Source organism: Pongo pygmaeus, chromosome 10 (assembly GCF_028885625.2).
Source record: "Pongo pygmaeus isolate AG05252 chromosome 10, NHGRI_mPonPyg2-v2.0_pri, whole genome shotgun sequence".
NCBI lineage: Eukaryota > Metazoa > Chordata > Mammalia > Primates > Hominidae > Pongo > Pongo pygmaeus.
The window spans coordinates 65,169,571-65,188,581 of record NC_072383.2 but is presented as its reverse complement, the minus strand read 5'-3'; the positions used below and the strand labels follow the sequence as shown (position 1 = coordinate 65,188,581).

General features: G+C 34.8%; 1 protein-coding gene across 1 annotated transcript in view; it reads right to left on the bottom strand.

The window, feature by feature from the left end:
- Positions 1–1,226: 1,226 nt before the first annotated feature.
- Positions 1,227–19,011, bottom strand: part of CAND1 (cullin associated and neddylation dissociated 1) — a 45,163-nt gene continuing 27,378 nt past the window's right edge. Inside the window, exons 5-15 of the mRNA XM_054443000.2 lie at positions 17,327–17,583; positions 17,135–17,240; positions 15,901–16,046; positions 12,380–12,672; positions 10,250–10,391; positions 8,398–9,891; positions 7,503–7,598; positions 5,925–6,094; positions 5,679–5,843; positions 4,062–4,169; positions 1,227–3,263 (exon numbers count right to left, since the gene is read on the bottom strand). Coding sequence (XP_054298975.1) covers positions 3,039–3,263; positions 4,062–4,169; positions 5,679–5,843; positions 5,925–6,094; positions 7,503–7,598; positions 8,398–9,891; positions 10,250–10,391; positions 12,380–12,672; positions 15,901–16,046; positions 17,135–17,240; positions 17,327–17,583 — 3,202 coding nt within the window. The 3' untranslated portion in view covers positions 1,227–3,038. The remainder of the gene's footprint in view (positions 3,264–4,061; positions 4,170–5,678; positions 5,844–5,924; positions 6,095–7,502; positions 7,599–8,397; positions 9,892–10,249; positions 10,392–12,379; positions 12,673–15,900; positions 16,047–17,134; positions 17,241–17,326; positions 17,584–19,011) is intronic.

Genomic DNA, 19,011 nt, shown 5'->3' with positions numbered 1-19,011 from the left:
GATTTTGTATGCTTGCTCATTTTGAACTTCAATCATGACTATATAATCATATTCATATATCTGAGACTGAACTAGATATAAAGATATCACAACACCCACTAGAACTGGTTAACTAGATATGTCCCTATGTTATTTCTTCACTATTTACCAAAGAAAAGTATGAAGAAAAAAAGACTAATTTGGTTTAATTATGGCTACATAAAAATTATGTAAATATTCAAACATTTGATGAAATCATCATACTCCAACCCTTAAAGAATTCTAACTCCTAATGGTTAAGCAGCTTTCAGATATCATTAATAAAGTACATGACCATCATTAAAAAAATTATCATTCAGTGCTACTGATTTTATAAATAACCTTTTAGGTTAGGCCCTGCCATACCAAATTTCCTTTCTGCCTTTTTTTTTTTTTTTTTGAGATGGACTCTCGCTCTGTTGCCCAGGCCAGAGTGCAGTGGCGTGATCTCGGCTCACTGGCAGCTCCGCCTCCTGGGTTCACGCCATTCTCCTGCCTCAGCTGTAGCAGCTAGGACTACAGGTGTCTGCCACCACACCCGGCTAATTTTTTGCATTTTCAGTAGGGACGGGTTTTCACAGTGTTAGCCAGGATGGTCTCGATCTCCTGACCTCGTGATCCGCCCGCCTCGGCCTCCCAAAGTGCTGGGATTACAGGCGTAAGCCACCGCGCCCAGCCCTCTGCCTTCTTTTAAAATAAATCAGGTAGACTTAAACTAACTTAAATGTTCTCATGAAAATCAATAAACAGCTTGGTTTTGCATTAACTTTTAGATCTCCTCAGGAACCTACATGTGACAAATTGCTAAGTGTAACACCTTAATATTACTAGTAAGTAGCATGAGTGGTAGACTATGTACTCCACATCCTGCCACTTCCATTCCAGTATCTGGACCACATCACCACTAGGAGTATGGAGTTAATCATCAGTATGACTCAGCATTGAAATTCTAAGCACTGCTGTTACTAATTTTGTTAATGTATGCATATAAACAGGTATATAAACACTAAAGCCATAAAAAAGCAGTATCTATTTCTTTAGTACTAAAAGAATTTCAACTGTTAGAAAATGAATTGGCTTGCAAGACAAAAACAAAGCAAAACAAAACAAAACATGCATTTTGAAAATTAAAAACAAACAAACTGAAGAAAAAGCCAGTTGAAGTATTTGGATTTAACTTTACCCAACTAAGACATTCACACAACATATGCATGTCAGTCTCCTATTCAGTCCTAGAGCCTGCAGTATTGTAATTTATTGTGAAACCATGTAACCAAATACTTAAATATATCCACAACATCTATACCACAGAAATGCATAGTACATAATATACTAACATCTCAAAATAAACTTCTATTACAGTTTTATGCAAATTATGGTATAAGATTATCACCTGCCACATTTTGAAATGGCACCAACTTCAACATCAATGCACTAGTCAAAATCCTTACTAGAAGTGATGTCTTCTGCATTATCATCTGAACATTCAAAATCAAGCTGTTAATCTAATAACCACAGTATGTTATCATTTAAAATCACTGTATATTTGGATGTTAAAGCAGGTAGTAATACAGCAGGAAAAGTGTTTCTAATTCACAGTTTCAAAAATAAAGGGTGCAGTTTTCAAATATCTGATTGCTTAAAATTGGTCACTCAATTTAACAACTGCCTCCTTCAATACATGTAAACTATGTTTGCACAGCATTAGGAGATGTCTTTTATTTCAGAATTAGTTCTTACTGTTACAGGAGCACCACAAATTTTAAGGAAGAGGCTACAGTGTGAAATGAGCTCACTGAAGGATATGTTAAATAAAATTTTAACTACAATATAAGGTACTGCAAAAGCTTTGTTCCCCAGCACAGATCCCTTAATCAGGAAAAGTAGTGAACACTTACCAAATACAATATGTAAATTAGCTCTACAGGAGATGGGGAAAAACCTAACTCAACTAAAAGAAAATACTATTATTAGCTAACAAACCTGTGATAGCTGGCTTCAGAATTTTCCTAAAAATAAAATTCAAAAGCATACACCGTATTTATATCCTTTGATAAGGAATGTGGACATCCAAAGGGAATGAAAGAAAAATCTGGTTTTAAGAATTTCTAAGTGGAAACACACGCACACAAATGGGTAACTGAGAAAAACTGAGCACTTAAATATTCAAAATTTAAGTAAGATTTATAATAGAAAAAAGTGGCAAATTGTTACTGTGACTTGATTTGCTGAAAACATCTGCAAATTCACACTGGCATTAAGAAAACCCAAGTCTCAAAAATTCTCCTTTCTTTCTCTCCAGATAATGTGTTTTCTGTGCAAAAATAAATATCTGAAAATTGCACTAATACTTATTTTAACTTCTATATTATGAATAATCTGCACATGCTGCTTTACAGACAATACATATTTGTAAACTTGCTCATGCAAAATTAGTGTGCGCAACAGGGATATTGTTAATTTTCATACTTAAAAATGATACCTTATTATCTTTTAAAAATTGCCAAACTCTCTGAAATGGTAACAAATCTTATATGGATATTCTTGTCTGCCAGCTAAAAATCAATTTATGTTGCTGAAAACAAAAAGTTATACAAGGAAAAGAAACATGGTTTTTGTTTTGCAAGATTTTTGATTTTTAAATGAGAAAATTTATAAAAGAAAGAAATTCATGGTCACAAAATTTTAACATTTTAATCCTAAACATTACAGGGTAAATAGATATTGGACCCTATCTCCATACTCCATAAAATCCTAACTTTTAGTTTCCATTTCAAATGTTGCCATAACCACTAAAACACTAGCGGTTTTACAACCTCTGGATCATGGAAATACACATTTCTGAAATAAATGCTACAAAAACAACAATGGAAGAAAGCCAAACAAACAGTCTCCATGAAGGAAAAAAAAGTGGAACATTTTGAAGCTTTTAGACACTTCTCTTTCCATGTCTTATGATTAACCTGTCAATTCAGTGCATTGTATTGTCATATGTGATGGTCCCCATGGTGAACAAACATCTAACTAGTGTCCATTGATTCCAAGTTAGTAGATGATGAATCTTTCTGGATACTTTCAAAGATAGCCGCCAGCTCAGGGTTAGAACTGATCTGTGACTGGAATTCACTCATCAGTGGACTCTTCTCTGCTTCTGGAATGGTTAGCAGTGCTGCTACTGCTCTCATGGCAGATCGCTTTAATTCATCTTGTTTTTCAAACTCCTGCTTTACTGAGTTTGCCTTTACCTGTAAGATGGAGTAAACTTAGATTACATGCTATAAAAGACAGCTCTTACATGAACAAAATTTAAGCACATAAGATCTTCCTGGTAAAAGCTACTCTCGTAGGTCCATAAGGCATATTACATTCTAAGAACAACTGTTTTTAAACTTATTTTTAAAGTAGCTGTCTCCTTTTAAGAGAATATTTTACAAAAAGCCCCTTATAAAAACAGAAAATCTAGACCCACATGATTGTAACAAAGAGAGTAGGACACTCTTTGTTTCAACTATCTGCTTAGCAAGTCTCACACTTTGGCCCCCATCAAGAGAGTACTCCTCTAGCTACCTTATTCTTTGCTATACTCTATTATTCACTTTTTCAAACACACCATATGATGACATCTCCAGGCCTTTATTCAAAGCCTGTTTCATCTTCTTGGTCTAAAAAAAAAAAAAATCTTGATTTTTCAAGGTTCATTGCAAATGTTGTCATCCTAATATGAAATCTTCTGACTCCCCTTCCAACCAGAATTAAAAACTTCCTCTTGTGGCCTGATCACATTTTATCCCATATCAGTACTTCAAATATGTATCAGTACTTCAAAATGTTAACATATTGATATAGCAATAAACAAAAACTTTTAAGAATAGCCATTAACAGTGCTAGGTTTTATAAAATATCAGTATTTGATAGGTTAACTTTTTAAACCAACTGCTACACAGAGCACTGGAATAGTTATATTTGGAAAGCTCGAGAAAAGAATTGACTAGGAATCCCCAGTACACCAAGTCTGACCTAGGTTGATACTTATCATTTCTTACCTTAGTTGTACATGTTGCACGTAATGGCTCAACAAGTCGGTCCAACCTCTGCAGTACTGCACTTGGACAAAGGGTAGACAGTCTCACCAACATTAAAAATGTCAGCATCTATTAGGAATAAAAAAGACAGAATTTAGATTTGACATCATTTTCTAAAAACAAAATTCTAAATTCTGACAAATCCTTTAAAGGAAAATAACTAGCATGCAAAGTAAAGCTTCCTTTTAATGTAATCTGCCAATCAGAATCAGACAGATTTGTCTCAAACCTTACCTGAGTTAAGTGCTAAAGAGACTTCACCAGATTGTATTTTAGGTGAGGTCTATTGAGCAGCATATTATAGGTGAGGTCTCTTTAGCACTTAACTCAGATAAGGTTTGAGACAAATCTGTCTCAAATAGATACAAGAAGTAGAAAAGTGGTTTTCAATCTTGGTTGCACATTAGAATCATCCAGAGAGCTTTAGAAACATACCCATTCTTCAAGCCCCATCCCCAGAGAGTTTTACTGAACCTGTCAGAATACAGCCACACATTATTTTTTTTTATTTTTACTTTTTAAAGCTCATGTGCACCAGAATTGAGAGAATCATCATAGAACTAGAAAATTACTGAACTGGAACACAATTTTGTAATAAGTTTCCACTATCATAACAGAGTTGGCCAGTTATTCAGATTAATCCATGTAAAACCTGATAACCCATAAACCTTTTTCTCTTGGACTATAAACTCATAGAATTAAACAAGCATGTCCTTTTACTTCTTAGTGGGGAGGCCCTCTTCATTGAACTCTGAGAGGCTCAGGTAACTACCACACATGGAAACCTAAGAGTAGGAGTTCGGTAGTATGGCTCAATTACTGCTGAGTTACCACTTTTGCCCTGCTTGGCCAAAAGCCCTAAATGGAATAGATGAAAAAGACACAATGCATGTATTTTTTATTTTCAAATCGCCCTTTTACTGTTCACATTTTAAATGGAGATGAACACACAGGAAAACAAAGAACACTTATACGCAAAATTCATTATCCAAACATAAGACGCAGTATGATTTCTCTCAAGTTGCTTCTACAGATTGTTTTGTATATCTGAAAAGTTCTATGTCCTCTAACAAAATTCTTGATATTAAACACAGTATATTATATTGAAAAACAAAAATTCCTCATTCAGGTAAATAATACAGTTACAATTCAGACTAGCCCCAAAGGTAGCTCAGGAGAATTAATCAAGACAATGCTAAGAAAACCCTCCACGGGTAGCAACTATGGTCCAATGTTAAGACAGGCCAAAAAGTTACAGATTTATACTTTAAACAGCAAAATCTGTCAGGACTTTTTTGAGGGAAAGGATCTAGGGACTATTCACTAAGCAAGTGGGCACACAGCATTTTGCATCCACTGCCACTTCCTCCTCCAATAAAAAGGGCTCTGGATCTTTCTTACATGTCAAATGGTGTTACACTGCCTATTACTTTTGCACTTTATAGTTTACAATATGCTTATCAAAATCTTGACAGACAACCTGATTTTTCTCAGACACATGAGTAAATTACAAGGGTGAAAGTTGCTCTAGCAAAGTCTTCTTCTAAAACATTGTATAAATAGGCACAAACATCTTACCTTAATATCATAATGGTCCTTCAAACCATCTTCAACATGATTTAGAAATTCAAAGATATCAAGTCTATCAAGACAACTGTCTAGAAGTGTGTACATACACTCAAAAGCTGCCTTTCTAATATCCAGACCATCATCAACTGTATGTTTAAATGGACCCATTTCTACCTGTTAAAGCAAAAAAGAATGTGTGGATATACAATACTTAAGTCAAAGACAAGCTCAGATAAACAGTGTGATCTAACTTACCTCTCTTATAAGCTCCTTTCTAACTTTTGTTTCATTGTAAAGATGTGGAAGAACAGTATCCAACAGATCCCTTATTAATGATGGCTTGTTATGTGCTGCTGAATTAAACGTGACCAAGGCTACTCTTCTCACATTCAAATCTGGGTCTTCCAAAGTTTTTAGGAAATCACCTGAAATATTACAAGAAAAGCAACAGACAGACATGATAAACTTAAAATATAATATACATTATATTTTCTCTAAGTTGAAAAAAGTCTGAGAGACAGCGTGGTTTCAAAAACAATATAAATGTACCAAACTAATCTCCCCTCCCCTTTATTTGCATACTAAACTGGTAGATTAGAAGAGTAATTACAATAGAGTATATATCTGCTTTCAGTAAAGCATCTAAAATATTGCTATTATGGACAAAATGGTGTCGTGAACTAGCAATTTCAATTTTTAAAAAGTTTCCTAGGTGATTCTGATGTTCAAATAGTCATGAATACTTAACTAGATCATAATTCAATTAGAATGCTAACTACCTGGCTGAGTAACTGTATCAACAATGCATACTGGTTGACTGCTGTCAACATGGAAAGATATTTCTAGAAATATGGCATGGGCCTCTTCCTCTGTTCTATTTTGCATAATACCAATGTCCTCAATAAATATATCAAAGCAGAAAATGGGTGGGGGAAATGCCAATAAGAAGTTTCTCATATAGACTTTAAATAATTTCTTGGCCCTAGCAATAGAACCCATTTGTGCCTGTGCTTTCCTTATTCTGAACTGGCAATCCCTTTCTATGCAGTTCAAATTTTATATTGTATTTTTTTTCTTTCTGGCACACTGCAGAATGGCACAAAGCTACAAAGCTTCTTTGCCAAATCCCTCAATCCTCCCTGATGGTTATCTCCATTAATCTGTCCTCAAGAAAGCAACAAACTAAATTCTGAGGTGTTTTTGGCTACTATCAAACTCTAGGAAAACCAATGATAAAAACAAAATGCAAGGAGGTTATAAAATCAGAAATAATCCCAAAAGCTAATTCTTGTCTTCAAAGAAATAGAGAAACCCTAATTTTTCTTGGGTTATCTCCTCTTAGTTCTTCTGGGAATTAGCTCTCTCCCCCTTTATTTTTTATTCTTAGGTTATTTTGACCTTAAATATGGAAATCTCCATAGATCTCCTTGGGTGTTAGAAGTAATAATTGAAATTTGAGGCCTTAATAGCTCAAGCAAGACTCATTTAAATCTAGGGAGAAACTTCAGACTGGCCACATAAATCTAGTATCTTTTTGCTTTATCCACTAAAGCTATCTTAGGTCACCCCAAAAATATGGCTATCAAATATGTAGTTGACTCTAAAGACATGCTGGTATATTATAACTTCACTTATGTGCAAAATCATCTAGGAATAATTACAAACAATATAGGCAAATGCAATTTGTTAAAAGTTGTAAGATCATATCAATTTTCTTTTAAACAATTATTTTATAAGCATTTTAATTCCTCGATATTTCTAGTTACTAAGTTCAAGAGTTTCTTGAGAATTCTAAAGTCCAAAAATCAGTATGTTTATCTTTGTTCCACTTACCTATGCAGTTCTTTAACAGTGGATCAATAGGTTGTGGATGGTCAGAAATTGTAAATTTCACAGCTGTAACCACTGAGCTTCGGGCATATGATGAGCCTAGTTAAAAATAAATTGCAAGTCTATTGGTATGTAGTCCACTGAAACTCACGGACATCATTTTTAAACCACTTCAAATAACACCAGTGTCTTCAATTCCTTAGAATTCTCTTTGGACAAGAAGGGTATTTCTTATTGCACGCATGAATCCAAAGGAGCAAAGTTAACTCACTTATGAGCATAAAATATAATCCCATTAGATTTCAAAAGAAACAATTCCTTCTGGGAAGGAGGGACTTGAAGCAGCAGTGGAGGATCTCACCCTCACAAAATAGAACTAGCTAAATCCAAAACCGCTTAAAAATCTTCAAATTTTTTACTAAAAAAGAAAGCAATGTCTAAGAATGAATGGCTATTACTGCTATTAATATTACTACCTTTTACTTGTTCTAATGGGGATGACACTGGTAAATCTGAAAACTCTTCCAGAATCTTTCATTTGAAAAAAGTACTTTCACCAATTATACTTACGGTAATTAGTATCAACAAGCTCTTCAGATTATGTTAATTCACTAGATATGTCTTTTCCACATTTTAACACAATATAGTAACATTAAAATGTAGTTATCATGAGGAATTAGAATAGATTTAACCATTATCTAATTACCACTCTATCCTTTAAAACAACAAAATGTCATTTGAATATCACTCCATACTACAAAAGACAGTTTTTTTCATCACATACTTAGCTTTTAGGTTTAAGAAAATATAGACATGGCTTAACTTCTTTATTAGGGTCTTTTAAGGCAACCAACTATCAATAAAAAAAATTTTTAAGTAAGAAAATCTAGATACCTACCTGATATCAAGTACCCCTTAAGCCGTGGAAGGAGAGTTTCTGGATCAATTAGAGTGAGTTTTCCTAGACATTCAGCAACAACATTTCTGGTTCCTTCCTCTGCACACTCACAGTGCTTTAGTAATAAGGCCCAGATGTTTTCAACGTATGGTTTAAGGCCTACCACTGATGCAGAGCTAATAATTTCCTTCAAGGAATGAAGTAAAAGATACTGCCTTTTGGGTTGACTAGTTATTTCTTGCAGGACAAATGGCAGATATTCAGGAAGGTTGCCCACACTAATGCTGCCTAATGCATAGGATGCAGCTGATTTGACTTCTTCACTAGGAGATGAGAAAGCTTCTAGTATTACAGATTTTAGTTCCAACTGTCCACTTAAGTCAATATGATGCCCAACTTCTCCAAGAGAAAGTAGAGCTAAGAGACGAATGGAATCTGTAGACCTTGAGTTCTTGACATCTTGAATAAACTGACCTACTACAGCTGGTCCTTCTTTAGGGCATGCTCGAGTAAGGGCAGCTACACATTTGGCAATGGAATAATAAGACTGCTTATGAGTAAGAGCTGTGCTCTGAGAGTAAACTGGACCAGTCAGCATGCGCAACAAATCCATGTATCCTAAATTATTTGTTCCAGTGACAACCAGAGCTTGGAAAAAGTCTAGCATGGCACTAAGAGCTCCTCCCTGCAATAAGGGTGATCTCACAAGTCCAATAAGTTCATTGAGAATGGATCCACTTATCTTTGAAAGGGAGGAGGGATACACTTTTGCCAAAGTGGTAAGAAAACTGATGGCCATTTGTGAAACATGCATATCACTTTCGCTGATAAGAGGTGGGAGCTCATCTAGAACTGCATCAATCATGGCAGCTGTCAAGCTGTCACTATAGTTTTTTATTAGAATATCAAGGGCAGAAAGAGTACCCAGTTTCAAAGCTCTCTGGTTTTTTCTAAGAAATGAAGCAAGGATAGGAACCCCTTCTCCCAGAACAGGCCTCAAATCTATCTTCAAAGGTGACCCAGCAATCAGTGTCAATGCCTTTACTGTAGTTAACCTGGTAATTTCATTCTTTAGTCTCTCCAAGAAAATCTGAAGTGTATTAGGCAAGTCAGAACCCAAATTGTCTCCAAGGTTGCAAATAATTTGTCCCATACAGGAAATAGCCCTTTCTTTGACTTCCTGATCAATGTCAGCTGCTTTTAATCTCTTAATGGTACAGGTAAATAGATCTTTGATATAAGGAGTTGCATCAAACGAGGAAGGCTGATCTAAAGGACGAATTACTTTGACAAGCTGTTGAGTAACAAGAAGTGCTTCAGATGTAATTTTGTAAAATGGGTCTCCAACACAAGCCACCACTGGAGGAACCAAAGCCTGAACGTGAGGATGGAAGACTTGAGGAGAATGGTTACAGAGGATTACGTATAGACATGACAAAGCATCAATCTTCAAATTCGATGAGCTTGATTTATCATTCAGTGAGAAAATGATTCCTAAAAAGCCAACAAAAAATCCAATCATTGCTGTGCAGACTTTTTAAGAAAGAAAAATTAAAAATCAACCCCTATAGTACTGCTAATGTTCCCACTTCATTATGTAATTTCTATAAGTAGAAATTTTCACCATCTACAATAAATATTACAGCCAAATATTTTAGGGTAAGACTTTTAACCTTTTACTTACAAATTTCTAACTTCAGGTATTCAAGATTGTTAGATTAAAAAGTTAGCTCTATGTGCATATTAAGTTGTCACAAATATTCCTTTCAAAGGAAACAATTATTTAAGCTTATCTAAGTCCTAACAAAAAGGCTACAATAAGTCCCAAAAGAGATTTATGTTTCTTTCATACCTGGTACAAGTACAGGAATGTGTTGAGTTAGGGCCCCAGGTAATACATTTACCAGCTCAGTTAACATGTTAAAACAACACTGTCGGGTCTTCACACTTTTTTCTTTCATCTGTTTGTGAAGAGCTTTAACAATGTTGGGAACCTGCAATTATCATATACTCATTAGCTGGTTCAGCTGTTGGTATTTCCTCAGTACACTTAACATGAATTACGGAGAATGAGGATAAAGGGAAGAGTTTATCTTTTTTTGTTAAATTCCTAATTCAGCTATCTACTGCTATTGCTAACACAAGATCAAGTTTGTTGCGTGTATTATATATGTTCTCTTGTAACTATATTTGCTTGATACTGATAAGAAATTACAGAAAAGCCATCATTTAGCTTTCCAGAGAGCAACAAAATAGGCTTCCCTACTTAATTTTTAATTGTGAAACATACATGACTAAAAAGAAATTAATAGGCCGGGCACAGTGGCTCACGCCTGTAATCCCAGCACTTTGGGAGGCTGAGGCAGGCAGATCATGAGGTCAAGAAATTGAGACCATTCTGGCCAACATGGTGAAACCCCGTCTCTATCAAAAATACAAAAATTAGCTGGGCATGGTGGTGCACGCCTGTACTCCCAGCTACTCAGGAGGCTGAGACAGGAGAATCGCTTGAACCCAGGAAGCGGAGGTTGCAGTGAGCTGAGATAGCACCACTGCACTCCAGCCTGGCAACAGAGCGAGACTCCATCTCAAAAAAAATAAATAAATAAATAAATAAATCAAATCATATTTTCAATCAAAAATTTGGGAGGTTAATTTATAAATGGTATTTTGAATGACAACAGCACAGATAAAAATCAAAAGAAACAAGACAAATTATGGAAAAGCAACCATCGAACAGGTCCTTTTCTTACTTTCCATTTGCTATTACAAGGAATCAACCTCACTTCAAATGTAGCTACAAGCAGCAGGGTTATGACTAAAAGACATCGGCTCTAAACTTCCTAATGTTTTGCTAGTCAGTAAAACAAATAAGGTCTCTACTAACAAATCTTATGGATGCAAAGCTATAAACGGAGCTTCTAGAATACCTCAACAGCAAAGCAAGTAGAGATTAAAAACAAAAACAAAGCCAAGAAAAATCCCAACAACCAAACTACATGGACACACACCCTAATTAAACAATGATCTAAGAACCAGACAAAACAAAAAAATTGTCTAATTTTCCATAGCATTGTCAGAATTCCTGGCAACTCTACTGAGTAATACCTGACTTCTATATACTCACTCACTTGCATATATCCTCCATACACTTTATCTCATTTCCTTCTACAATTAATCTTCAACATTCACCTTTATGAGTAAGTTCACCACAAGAATGTATTTATTTGTACTACTTAAAAACAAGATAGATACAGTATGTGTGTCCTAGCCTCTCCACTGGTTTAATCCCTGGCAATATCTGTTTTGTTATCTATAAAAATTGACCTACTATTTGTGCATCCCATAGGGCTGCTGTAGAGATTACATATAAGATAGGAGAATGCCTGGTATGTAACAAATATTCAATAAATGGGAGCAATATAATAGCTCTAATGTTTAGGATCTTAGAAAAAAAATGCCCTCAAGTGAAAAGATGTGTATTTTATTAGTAAGTACTGGCATATATCAAGCATATATGTAGTAGGCACTACACTGAATGCTCTACACAGATCATCCAGCTCTCACAACCACAGGTAGATATTTCTAAGTACATTCTTATTACAAATAAGAAAAGTGAGGTTTAATAAAATGACTAAATAACTTGCCCAAGATCACACACCTAAATTAGAAGTGAAGTCAGTTATGTGATCACAAGTAGTATGACTCCACAGCTCTAAGATTTCTCTATTAACATCAAAGATAAAGATTACTTTACTGAATCTTAAAATTATTTAAATATTGTTTATCATGTAAAGCCAAGAATACTTCAATTAGAATAGTTTACAAGTAACATAACATGAACATGCATTAACTATATAAACATATCCTAGAACTTTCTGCTTCTCTATAGATATTTTGGAACTCACCTTTCCATATAAAGACAATTTTAAAAGCATTGCATTTACTATCATGATTTTCTAAACTTTACTTTAAAACCCACCTGACTCTGAAGCATTGTTAAAGGTGTTTCTCCCTGTTCCATTGCATCGGGGTCACATAGCCAACTTTGTACAGGACGAGTTTGCTTCAAAAGAGAAAGGTATGCGTGAAAAACATCTGCCTTTACATTCTCTTCACGCTCTTTAAATCTGGATATTAGTGCAGGAGAGACGGTCTTGTAGAATTCTGGAAGCATTTCATGCCTTGTGCTAACTACAGCATCCAAGCACTTCGCAGCTGCACGTCTCACTTTCCAACTCATGTCATCATCATCACTGTATTCATCATCACTCCCTAAGGGTAAGTTTTAATGTAAACAGGCTATTAATGACAAGAGAAGTATATCATTTAAAACAGAAAATGAATTCATATTCTTAACCAAATCAGTTAATCTAACTTTCCGGTAACATATACAGCAACAGGTAGGTTTCAACAGAACTAGAACTTGAACAAAGAGCTTGTTACTTCTATAAATCTGCACATTATTAAACTTAAAAAACAAATATAATTGTATTTTTAATTAGTTAAACATTTTCTCATTTATTTTGTAACCCTTTAAAATCATCAATTATTTGTAATCCTTTAAAATCATCAATTAACACATTCAACTTCTTTAGAATACAAATATTTATAGTTATAAATTTCCCAGCCTTTGAAACAAAATTCAAAGAACTTACTTAACAGCATAGGAAAAATCAAGCAAACAATCAGGGACTTTATAAGACAAACCATGAAATGGATTTGTGGTAATAGACTAAGTGATAAAAAGAATGGTTACCAATCCCAAAACACTGTAGAACTAATTTTCTGGGAATAAAAAGAAGGTTGACATCAGCTTTGTGACTACAAGGCTTTTCACCCAACTTGTTGATAAGCTGTGCGGAACAAACATGTATATTCTAAACCTTTCACAATTTTGTCTTAATGTACTTTAACAAAACCATTTTTGCTTAATTATACCAAGAAAATGCTGCACACTTAACAGAGGACCATTTTTTTCCCCTAATGCTAAACCTTAAACATTCAAAGCAGAAGCACTAAGAATTGTATCTAACTTATCTATACTTGACAGATAACATGTATGTGAAATCTCCAGAAAGTCTTTCTTTCTAACACTATCAGGTTTAATTAGTTGGGTAATATGAAGTCAGAAAGGTGGCAGAAATATTAGCAGTTATCATGATAGTCTAAAATTATCTCACAATAATTTCTTTATTCTTAGATAAGACTATACATAGCCTTGAAATAATTGAGCGGAGTAATATCGTTTTACTGGCTTTTATTCCAATTAGCTTAGTTTGACAGTCAAATGTAGCCAGCTAGGCCTTAGAAGATTCTACAGTATATAATAAAATAATAAAACTTTCCAACTCAAAAGCTTAAAATTCACCTTAGCACATTATAGGAAAATACAAATACTGCTAAATGCAAGACATTTGCTTATTTACCAATATCTATTTAAATAAAGTTAAAAGATACTGCCAAAATATACTATCAAGTTAAGAGCACATAAAATTTTTTCCATGTCAATACACTACGGTAATTGCATCCCAGAAATATAAGCTTTATTAAAAACAAGATTATAAAAAATTAACAAATGTCTTTATTCACTAAAATTATGTTGATTTTATAAATCACAAAAACACCATGGTAGAAAGTCATTTAATGGGTATAATTCATATTAAGTGATAAAGCAGGTGAAGTACCTGGTTTGTTATACAGCACACAAAAAAACAAAATTCAAAACCTGGAATATACATTGCTACTGCTTTCTTCAAAAGATATTCATATTAAAATATAAGCTAAGGTTTCCCTTCATTAATACAACCCATTTATTGATTGCCTGTGCATCAAGCACTGTCCTAGGCACTGGAATAAAGCAGTCAATCAAGAGATTAAAATGTCTAGCCTTCATGAAACTTACATTCTAATAGGTAGGAGACCATCAATTACAGTATGTCAGAAAGTTACTAAGTGTGATAAACAAAATAAAAACAATAAAATGAAAGATAGTTCTGAGGGAGAAGACTAGCTGAGGGATGTGTGAAAAAGGAATCAGGTATGATTGCAAGGTTTTTGGCCTGATCAACTAAGAAGAATGGAGGTACCATTCTGAGATGGAAAAGGCTAAAGAAGAACAGGTTAGGTGGGAGATGGAGAAGGGGCAGGGAAAAGATATTTTAGATATCCAAGCAGTAATATGAATTAAGCAGTTGCATATGAATCTGGATTCACAAGCGAGATATGGATTATAGATAGGATCTGGGTTGCCAGCATATTGATATTAAAGCCAGGAGACTAGATGAGATCAACAAAGAAATCAAGAGTATAACAGGTAAGTTCAAGGACTGAGCCTTGGGATACTCTAAGTACAGTGGTCAGGGTGAAGAAGAAGAAACAGCATGGAAGACTGGAGTAATCACAATGATAGGACTACATCCAGGCTAGAATGGTATCCCGGAAGCTAAATAAAGAAATGTTGCTGAGACTGAGTAATACCATAGGCAGAGTCAAACATTTGCAATCTCGTCCATCACTGGAGGAGTGGATTCAAGAGAGAATGGAAAAAAGAAAACTGAACTGCATTCTTTAAAGGAGTTCTGTTGTGGAGGAGAGAAACTAGGCAGCAGCTGCTAGAGGAGTATATGGTGTTAAGAAACTCTTTTGGTAGTTGTTTTTTAAAGATGGGTGAAATTACTGACTTGATAGGAAAGCTGTTATGCAAATTCATTCAAAGAATCAAACTAAAAAGTATTCTCAAAAATAACAAAAAATCCACCAACCTGTTTACCTAGTAATTTACCAACTTAAATATCTGTTATTATGATTCTTCCAATACAAACAGAAACAACTGACATGAGCAACCCCTATGTCCTTGAAGTGCTGCTACTACTTTCCAGAGTAAATATCATAAATCATCGGGTGATGACATCAATCTTAGGAGCCTCAGAAATGTTGTAAGCCATTAATGAACATTAAATGGGGCCTCGAACAGTATTTAGAATTTTTCATGAACTATGAATAAACAAACTAATATTCTTTCAAACCAAGCTGCCCTAAATATGTATATCTACAGATTCAATTCTTCCTAAAACCTTAGTTTATCTCCTTACAAAAATGCTTTGTAGAAAATTTGAATAGTACTTAAAACCAAAAATCATATATAGTTGCTAGCCAAGAGAAAACAAGCAGTAATGATACTAGTTACAAATATACAGATTTTTTTCTGTATACTTAAAGAAATAAAATTGGGACATGGTGAGCAATTTTTGCTACCTACTTTTCACTCACCTTATTAATAGCATTAATGAATGATTTTTAGACATGATTTTTTAATGTGTTGCATAACAGTTCAATACATGGATGCTCTCTAACTTAATTTGCTGTTGTCAAATATTGAGATCATTTCCCTTTTCACTATTATAACTAAATAAAACAAACAGTACAATTTGCACTAAGAATCATCTCCATCTATAACACTCTTTCACAAAAATTTAAAAGATTCTATTTAATTTGAAATACCTTGATCATCATCATCACCACCATCAGCATCCATTGCATTTTCATCTTCATCTTCATCATCGTAATTATAATTCGGATCATAGGTAAGATATTTAAGACATATATTTATAATGGTAGAAACATGAGGATATACTTCCTTAGGACATCTAAAGACAAAAACAAAAGCTGCCTTGAAGAGCTGTATTTCACTCCTTGATTCATTATCTGCCACATTTTGCTTTATTACCAGCAATAACATAGGAGAGTAGTTCCCAGACTATCTAGCACCAATGATTGTTGCTCTTTCTCTCCCATGGATTTACTATTTTAAAAGGTTTACCTTTCAAATTGTACTGATTTAACCAATTTTAAGATGAACTCCCCTAATCCCCATTTTAACTATGTTATGGTTAATGTGTGGCAGTATAGGCAGAAATTGGTATATAATCAACATGTTATTAGAAAACCAAACCCAGATGAATGTGCTCTTCAGTAACTAGGATTATTTGTGGAAATGCCAGTGCATATTCACCTAGGCTTGGTCTTCTAGCGATGTAATGAGAGGACAGAACATATAAATGCCCACAGGGCCAGTAAATAAAAGAATACTTTGTGTTTCTCAACTAAAGGAACAAGAATGAATCCAACAATTTCTGATTTTCAGAATATGGTATGATTAAAAGCCACTTCTCAAAACCAGGAGTGTCAAGGGATAAATGCAGAAAACAACCAGTAAGGTCTCAAGACACCATGTTACTGCATTAGTCAAGAGGAAAAATAATGTTACTTATCTTCTATTGCCTTCTAGTACACAAATACACAACTTTTACTAAGCTTATATATTAGAATCAGTTTCCAAATGAGAATCACTGACCTAGCAAAATGGATGTGACCTAAGAAACTGTTAAAAAGACAATTCACTACTTATTTCTGACGAATAATTTATTCTGCTGGGCTTTCAGTGCAGACTACATTATTACACTGGCATTTCTTCCCTTCCAAAGTAAACCCAAAATAATTATAAATACCTTTCCAAAATTCTTTAAATAAAGTCCTAACAATGACAAGAAAAATTTTCAAAATAAATGTGATGACCACATTTTATAATAGCAAGATGACATTAGTTTCAAATACTGTATTGTCTGTTATATTTGAAATCCAAAAGGCCGCTTCTCCTCACACACCTAATGTAGACGTTATGATTCTATTCTTAAGGAAAAACTTTTTGTAAAAAATAGAGATCTTAAAAACTTACCTTCTTACAAATGACTCAAAGGCTTGAATACAGTACTCTCTTAATTCATCATCATCTACATTGCAAAATTTTACCACCAAAGGAATTATCTTCTCAAGGTATTCACCTAAGAAAAGCATAATGGTTCTTTAAAAACATGCATTAGAATTTTTTTAATTAAAGAAAACTTTAAAACTTTTAAAGATTTCTTACCTATTCTATGACCAGCTTGCCTACTAATAGCAGCAATACATTGTATGTAGGTTCTTGTTGTTGACATAGAATCATTTTTGGATAACTCTGACAACAGATGTTCAATAAGATCTACAAAAACTATATTTCCACAGCTCATAACCAGATGGCCAAGAGCGATAATGGTTCTTTTCCTCACTGCAAGTCTAGGGCTGGTCAACTGGGGAAGTAGACAGGTCAGAATTGAAGGATGGAAATTAACAAGAAGTCCTCCTTGCCTTAAAATAAAATAAAAAAAAGAAAGAAAAAAACAAATGAATTCAAGATGCCTGGCCACTACTAAATGTCTGGCCTCTGACCTCAATGCAAATATTCAGAACACAAATTTAGTTGAGACTAATTCATAGTGAAAGGAAAATTAAATTATCACTTTATCTACCAATGCAACTGAAACCTGAGCTAAGTGAATGCAGCATTGAAATTTACATTGCCAAACTGACTCTGGGAATCTAGACCTAAATCCCCAATTATAGGATATCTAATTGATGGGCTTGGGAAAGTATTAAAAAAAAACCAAAAACCACAAGGTTAGGTGTGATGGCTCACACCTGTAATCCCGGCACTTTGGGAGGCTGAGGCAGGCAGATCGCTTGACCCCAGGAGTTCGAGACCAGCCTGGGCAAAATGACAAAACCTCATCTCTAAAAAAACACAAAAATTAGCTGCGTGTGGTGGTGCATGCCTGTAGTCCCAGCTGCTCAGGAGGCTGAAGTGGGAGGATCACCAGAGCCTGGTAAATTGAGGTTGCAATGAGCCATGATCATGCCAATGCACTCCAGCCTGGGCCAAAACCTGTCTCAAAACCAAAACCAAACACAAACAACAACAACCAAAACCACACAATAATCTTGTCACTTTCTCCTTCCAAAATCTCTAAATGATTTTCTGTGCCAGGCACGGTGGCTCATGCTTATAAACCCAGCACTTTGGGAGGCTGAGGCGGGTGGATAACTTGAGGTTAGGCGTTGGAGACCACCCTGACCAACATGGTAAAACCCTGCCTCTACTAAAAATACAAGAATTAGCCAGGCGAGGTGGTGGGCACCTGTAATCCCAGCTACTCAGGAAGCTGAGGCAGGAGAATCACTTGAACCCAGGAGGTGGAGGTTGTAGTAAGCTGAGATCACAGAACTGCACTCCAGCCTGGGTGACAGAGAGAGACTCCATCTCAAGGAAAAAAAAAAAAAAAAAAGAAATCTAAATGATTTTCTGTATTCTGACTTTCTGTATTGCTTTTTTAGGAGGGGATTCACAACACTAAAAAACTGAGATTCTCTTGAGTTCTCCCTCTCCCTTATTGGCTTTCCTCTATATATAGTCTCATTGTTCCTGTTGTTCCAACACCCCTCTTCCAAATCATCTAAAGTGTATAGTTCAATGAGTCACTACTACCCAAACTTGTGCCAGGACAATCAGCATTCGTGATTAAATCACACACAGGACAAAAAGTCTGAATTTTCAGTTTATCAAATTAAACATAAATTCCTCATCCACCTCAACATGACCCCAATCTATCAGAATGATTTCCTACTGCTTTTCTATTCATTCTGTATTCTAGAAAACTAGAATATGCTTCCCCATTCGTATACTACTTATGTATTCTACACCTGGGCACATCTACCTATTGAAGTGCTACCCATTCTTCA